Source organism: Strongylocentrotus purpuratus, unplaced genomic scaffold, assembly GCF_000002235.5.
Source record: "Strongylocentrotus purpuratus isolate Spur 01 unplaced genomic scaffold, Spur_5.0 spur5_scaffold_20, whole genome shotgun sequence".
Taxonomy (NCBI): Eukaryota; Metazoa; Echinodermata; class Echinoidea; order Camarodonta; family Strongylocentrotidae; genus Strongylocentrotus; species Strongylocentrotus purpuratus.
Window position 1 is genome coordinate 35,720,651 of NW_022145606.1, and position 7,304 is coordinate 35,727,954.

General features: G+C 40.1%; 1 protein-coding gene across 1 annotated transcript; it reads right to left on the reverse strand.

The window, feature by feature from the left end:
• Positions 1-1,046: 1,046 nt before the first annotated feature.
• LOC115927710 (macrophage mannose receptor 1-like) lies at positions 1,047-2,892 on the reverse strand. Its single transcript, XM_030993894.1, has 2 exons — positions 2,592-2,892; positions 1,047-1,171 (listed from the first exon to the last, which is right to left on the reverse strand). The coding sequence occupies exons 1-2, from the start codon at positions 2,890-2,892 to the stop codon at positions 1,047-1,049; spliced, it is 426 nt and encodes a 141-aa protein (XP_030849754.1).
• Between the last annotated feature and the right edge of the window lie 4,412 nt (positions 2,893-7,304).

Genomic DNA, 7,304 nt, shown 5'->3' on the forward strand with positions numbered 1-7,304 from the left:
GTATTTTTTTAATTTTTGTTTTATTTTATTTTTTGTGGGGGGGGGGGAGCAATCTTAAACGCCAAACATACCATTTTATGCATTTGCAAGGATCAAAATGCGCCCCGTTGCCAGTTTGTTCTTTTCAGTACGCAATTCTGTATTGATAAAACTTGCCATTTTTATTTTTCTATGTCAAAATGCCGTTCATTCAAATCAGGTCCTGAGCATTCTTAAACTCATTTTAAAGCCCATATAGACTAGTTTACAAGGGGGATTAGACCACGCTGCAAGGTCACTAGACAGATGGTTATCTTATCAAATCAGATCATGGGGGACCAATGGTCACCGATTAGGCATTGTTTGCTATATAGAGGGCGCAAGTAGCTGCTGTATTTCAAAGCCAAAAATACTTTCTGTGTTGGTCTTGATATTCATTGTACATTAAACTTGTCTTTTACCATATTAAAGTGTTTTGTAGACTTTGGTTGTTTAAATGCTTGACATCCCAATGATTTTTTTTTAATTTAAAAAATGGGGGGAGGGAGGGGGGAGGGGGTGGGAAAGAAGAAAAGGAAAAATGAAGTTAAACAAATAATAATAATAATAATTTAAAAAACCGCCCGCCCGCCTCTGCTCCAGAAAAGCAATTGAGGACAACCAAATATTAAAACAAAAATTGGCCTAAGGGAAGCTGAACAACAGCCCGGATTAGAGTAATCCTACGTGTTGGTATCTTGAAATACCCTATGTTTAATATGTGCGTATAATAAATGCAGCTTTTATCAAAACGAGGTGATAAGGACTGTTATATATATTTTTAACACTCCAAAACGAGGTGAACCAACTCCTAAAAGAGTGGATTTAAATTCTCAACGAGTCCAAGGCTCTTAAAAGATTGATTTCAAATCCCAAACGGAAACAAGGCTCCTACTAGAGGAGCGGATATACAGTTGCAAACGAAGCAAAAATGACTCCTCATGGAGTGAATTTCACTCCAAAAAGAAGTGTAAAGGACTCCAAAAAGATTGGATTTTCCATTCTTTTTAAAGAGCAATGTTGTGATCTCATGCGGAGATGTTGACTTGGCAAGATGTGCCTGTACCAGAGTTTATATTACAGTCTTGGTCGTGCATTTGATCCTGGTAGGAAATCACACATCTATCATCCTCTGGTTGTCCAGGACCCCAATCTATAGAGGAAAAACATTAATACATACATTTAAGTATATGATGAATAATAAAGGACCAATGAGACCTCCCTGTAGGACATCACGGTTTCGGGCGTCGTATCGATGACTTTTTACATCAATATTTGACCGGGGAATCTCGAACCACACCAAAATCCCAAAACGGATGTCTAAGAATATCATATGCACTGGTATGGAAAGCAACTGAACTAAAATGGATGTAGCATGTTTTGGAACCAAACTCATTCTTTGAAGCAAGTTGTTATCATTTTTTCATAGGAAATTCATCTATGATGATGTGTCAATGTTTCTACAGTCTACTAGAAATTAGTACATTCATTCAAAGAGTCAATTCCGATAATAATAAAAAAGTGGATGTAGAGTGTTTTACATACACACGGATATTATTGAAATTGTAATAAATATCATTCAATGAAATCAACATTACTCTTTAATTATTGCCATTTGTATCAGTCTGGAGAGGCAGGTGATCAAAGAGGCTGACATCGTTGATCTCGGCTACAGCTTACGAGAACAGACAGCATTATTTAAAGCCCCTCTGCACTAGTTTGCCGTGGAGGGATTAAACCTCCATGCAAGGTGGTTATCTCATCAAATCAACTCATAGCGAACATAAGAAAAAGGGCATCATGGGGATCAACGAGTACCGCCCATGCATTGTTGGCTGTATAGAGGGCGCAAGTACCTATAAGTAGTGCAATGTGGCTTTAAAGGCCTAACTTAAGGGTCTCGTTGTAAGTCAGGCTCGTGGACCATCGGGCTCAAGGGTCGTCAATCCCATGCGCTGTCGGTTTCATGTGTTTAGAGCCTCATGTTGTCAGTCTTTTGAGCGGTTAGTCTCTGGACAGTCGGTCTATTGTGTCGTTGGTCTTGAGGACCGTCGGTCTCTTAGGCTTTTGGTCTATTGTGTTGTTGGTCATGTGGGCTTTCAGTCCTTTGGGTCATTGGTCTCATGAGCTGTCAGTCTCTTGGGCTGTTGGTCTTGTATGATGTTGGTCTCGTGGCTCTTAGTCTCGTTGACTATCAGTATTGTGGACTGATGGTCTTGTGGGCAGTCGATCCCTTGCGTTGTTCGTCTTGAGGACCGTAGGTCCCTTGGCCTATCGGTCTCGTGTGCTGTTGGTCTTGTGGGCTTTCAGTCCTTTGGGTCATTGGTCTCATGAGCTGTCAGTCTTTTGGGATGTTTGTCTTGTAGGATGTTGGTCTCGTGGCTCTAAGTCTCGTTGACTATCAGTCTTGTGGACCGATAGTCTTGTGGGCTGTTGGTCTCGTGGTTGTAAGTCTCGTGGGATGTTGGTCTTGTGGGCTGTTGGTCTTTTGGCTCTAAGTTTTGTTGATTGTCAATCTTGTGGGCTGTTGGTGTTATGGGCTCTCAGTCTCGTTGATTGTATCCTGAACTCACCTCTATACTGGCTGGTAGTTCCCGCTCTATCAGTCACACACACCCACGGCGCATTGATATTCAATTTGTTGCAATTCGACCAGACCCAAGAGTTGGGCAAATGAGTCTTGGAAAGAGCAAATTCCTCTTGGTTCTCTAGAAATGCCAGGGATGGACCAATCACATCTCCGTTGCCAAGGGTAACCGCATCTAGACCATCGCAGAAATCATGTGCCTCTTGCCAGTTGCGTGAGTTGACGCCGTCAAAGAGGAAACATTTTGTTACTCCATACACCCAGTCACCTGGGCAGATTTCTATCATAGGTCGAAATAGAAATAAAATTGATGAAGTTATTACAGAAGAAGGAAGGTGAGAAGCAGTTTTATATGGCAGATTCTCTGGGGGTATAAAAACCAAACAAAATCATTATGGCATTCATGTAATGCAATTCTATACAGGTAATGCCACTGTGAACCGGTAATGCCACTTTGGACCGGTAATGCCACTTTGGACCGGAAATGCAACTTTGGACAGGTAATGCAAATTTTTTCTAATGAAAGGAGTACACACCCTCAAAAAAGATTACCGAGAATCATTTTATGGACTCCTCAATCCTCCCTCTTTCTCATATGGTGCCCCCGCAAGCCTACTGTATATATTCATATTTATGAATGCTTCTTTCCTGTGGACCTACAGCAGGGCTCAAATTAATTTTTTGTCCACGGGGGCTCTTCCAAAAAAAAAAGAGCCCCCGTGAGCCTTCTCACGGGGGCTCTTTTAGTGCTGACGGGGGCTCTTATTTTAATACATATTTCCATTGAATTGGTACCCATGAAACTCCTAAATTCCTTGGTATTTTATCATTATCATATTTAAGTCGGCGTTTTCCCTCTTTTAAATTTACTTGTTTAATAAATCTGTTATTGACTTTTATCCCCGTCCCCGTGATGACATTCTCTCCATTTCTTCCCGTTCTGCACATAATGTCCTCCTCATTATTCGGAGCAACCTTATTTACATTCTTTCTTTACATTTAGTCTTTACCATTTCCTTCCAAAACACAGGGGCGGATTTAGCTTTTTGCTAAGGGTGGGGGGGCCGGGGGTAACCCAAATACGATGTGGAGCATCGTCCGCGAGTCGCGTAGCGGCGAAGCGATTTTTGTTGTTGTTGCTACTTTGAACCCCGTAAGTGATGTTTTCCTGGTATCTACTAACATGCGAAGCATCGTCCACGAGCCGTGAAGCGGCGAGCCGATTTTTTGTGCTGTTTTGAACCCCCGTTATCCTAGCATCTACTGACATCTACTAATACTGTGTAGGTCTGATAGCATTTTTCTATACACATCACATTTTCACTTGGCAGCCCAAGGGGGGAGGGGGTGGGGGCAATTAAACCCCCTAAACCGCCTAGATCCGCCCCTGCAACATTTTTGGTGATCTTCTCAATATTGATTGACAGGTCGAGTAACATTATTTGCTGGTCTTTTAGAATAACCAGATTTCAGAGGATTCACACTTTTCACAACGAAAAACTTCTCCATGTTTCAGTCCTTGCGCGATCGTCTCCAGCTCCAGCAGATATTGGGCGTCCGCGTGCACACCGGTACTACCGGCACAGTATATACTCTGCTGACGGCTGCACTGCGAGCTTCTGTTGTTTGTATCGGTAATACTCATAGAGATGAAAGAGCAATTAGCGCAATTTAAGTTCCATTTCATTGGTTTAAGGTTTGAAAATTGATACTCAATATTGTGTTAAAGTTGTATCAGAAAAGATAATCTTTATTTTATAATTCCACGGGGGCGGTTTTTAATTTTGCAATCGCCCCCGTGAGTAACCTGACGGGGGCGATTATGGAGCTCACGGGGGCGAATCGCCCACCGCCCCCGTGTATTTTGAGCGCTGACCTACAGTGTGAGTCAAAAAAAGTTTACACCTATAACATTGCTAATTATTAAAAAGAATCCTTTATGAACAGTAAATTATTATACAACTCATGAAAGAGTGTTTTATCCCAAATTATTTGGTATCGATTTTGCGTGGTATGTATTTGCGCTTGGATGAACAGGAGGCATTGTTTGCGAGAGTGCAAACATTCGAATTGCGCCAAAGTTGCTTATGTGATGTTTGAATAAAACAGTAGGAATTTGGGTATTATTTCGGTCTTTGCAGATGCAAATAACATCCCTAACAAAATAAATCATGCCACACATATCAAATATTAAATATCTAATATCAACGAACATTTGTGCGCGTGTGTGTATGTGTGTGTGACTTTGCTTCTGAAAAAAGCATATGCAATGCATTTCATTTGATACATTCGATTCATTCTCTCAATCCGCTAATCCCAACAATATACATGCTGTAGGCATCATTTTGGCGCAAGTCGCTTATTGCACTCTCGCAAACAATGCCTTCTGTTTATCCTAGCGTTAACACATGCCTCACAGAAATGATACCAATTGATTTGGGATAAAACACTCTTTCATAAGATGAACACTAAATTACTGTTCATAGATGGTTCTTAAAAAAATTAGCAATTTCCTAGGTGTAAATTTTTGTTTTTACTCACGCAGTAGTGACGAGTTATTCTATTAAAGTGATTCTGTATCATTGTTGAAATTTGATGAAAAACTACTTAATTTTTGTATGAATGTTACTTATTAAATTCCTTCTAGCATGCTAGAGGGTTAAAACAGTAAAAGGCTTCTACTGTACTAATCCTCGAGCATGCAAAACATCCTGAACAAATTCTCAAATCACAAAGATATTTATGGTTTTCTTTTAAGGCGTCACCAGTCAACACCCTCTAACAGTAAATTCTCCCAACAATTTTTGAATTTTCCCAACCGTTTTTCCATGAAAATAAGACATAAGACAGGACTGTTAAAATTATTCAACTTGAAATGTCTTGAATGCATTATAGAGGCAATTCATAGCTTTTGTTTTGATTTACATTCAACTGAATTTTAATTAAGTTGTAATAATATAGTTGGGAGAATTAAGGAATCAATCAGATTGGCTTTTCCCAATTTGTATCATTAATAATGGTCCGTTTTCAATCAAACTTTCAGAATATCTTTAATTGTACATCTATTGTACATTGTACATGAGGCGGCGGCGCCAGGGGTCATGGCAGGATGTTCACGTCCCCGAGAGCCAACAGCCAGGCCCCGAATATTAAAGCAGTCGATATGTATTTTAAATGCCGAATTAAAACAAAAATCTACCAAGAAGTCTTATCTTATCCTTTTATTGAGTTAAGATTGGTTATAACATCACTAAAACCTGTCTGTAAATCTTCGCTGGAAACATGTCTGAAAGTTTCAATCATTTGGAATCGCAGACACAAAAGCACTGTTATGTGCCCGAGCTCGCTTAAAGACAATATTAACACGTAAACCAATGGGGATCTCAACAAAATTTTGCTATTTTCCCGGTACCCAGAATATTTTGGGAATCTCACTCATGAACTATTGACTGTTACTGACATTGTTCGTTTCTTTACGGGAATGGCTAGAATGACGATTCCAATTTCGATCAATCAGATGGCTAGATTTCTTAAGATTTCTAAAGAAAGGTATATAACATTCAATTGTATCTGCATCATACCAATTTCGCAACGTGTTCCATTGTATCCCTCTGGGCACGTGCAGCTGAACCCTTCAAGTTCCTCCGAGCAGGTTCCTCCATTAAGGCACGGCTGCGAGTCACATGCTGTGCAGTATAGAACATACACAATACGATCGGGTGTTCAAACTTAACATTCATTTTAAATTTTAGTCAAGAGCACAGTATGGACTGGTATCAGTCTGGTGTCATTAGGGACTTTTAGATTTGCACAACGACAACGTGGATTGCTACGATTGACGTCATTTTAATGCAATGCCTTGAATGGACGTCACACGTATCAGTCCACGCAAATCTCGTTGGTATACTACTAATACTACTAGAACTAACAAAATGATAACAGGTCAGTTCGTGGAGCTATTGAGGGAACTATTTAGAGCTCCATTAATGTTTCATTTTTTTGAATGGCAACTGCGCGCAACAAACGAATTCACTGCTCTTGGTAATATACGATATAAATGTGAAGCGCATTACACTTTAATAAGTAAACGTAAAAAACGAAATCCAAAAAAAACAACACACACCTGGAGGTGCGCAGTATAACTTGATAACGTCCCTCCCTTCGGCTGGCGTCCTGACGTCATACGCAGGGTGCTCACGAGGCAGATACTTGATTAGTTGCTTGACCCATTCGCCTGTATATTCAGACACTGTATTGGGGCATATGTCCAGTGGTATTTCATCGCATATCTCAAGACCACGAGTGCCTGTGTTACAACACACAAAACAAATTATAGCTACAGCAAACACTACACAAAAGATTTATGAAATAATACAACTAAACACCCAGGCCATTGTTATTTGATATGAATGTAATTAATTTCAAGATTTATCCGTTTCTGAGAGATATCTGACAAATAAATCCTAAGTTCAATATGCTTCCGTTATCGCAGTCTAACTATAACCAAAAATGAACGCTGAATACAGAAGGGCACCAAAATGGATGGCGAATATAACCCAAATTGCACGTACGTGCAATTAGATTATTTATTGAATACCATGTGACCAAGAATCCTCCAATCAAATGTAAAGGATCAACTTAGGTTGGTCAAGGAGGGGGAGAGGGAGGGGCTTACTATTTAGATCCTAGTTGCTTACAT

Excerpts from the sequence above, each read along its gene's own strand:
- LOC115927710 (XM_030993894.1), bottom strand. The coding sequence starts at position 2,892 with ATGATAGAAATCTGCCCAGGTGACTGGGTGTATGGAGTAACAAAATGT. Across the intron at positions 1,172-2,591 it reads AACTACCAGCCAGTATAGAG|ATTGGGGTCCTGGACAACCA; the intron begins GTGAGTTCAGGA and ends TTTCCTCTATAG.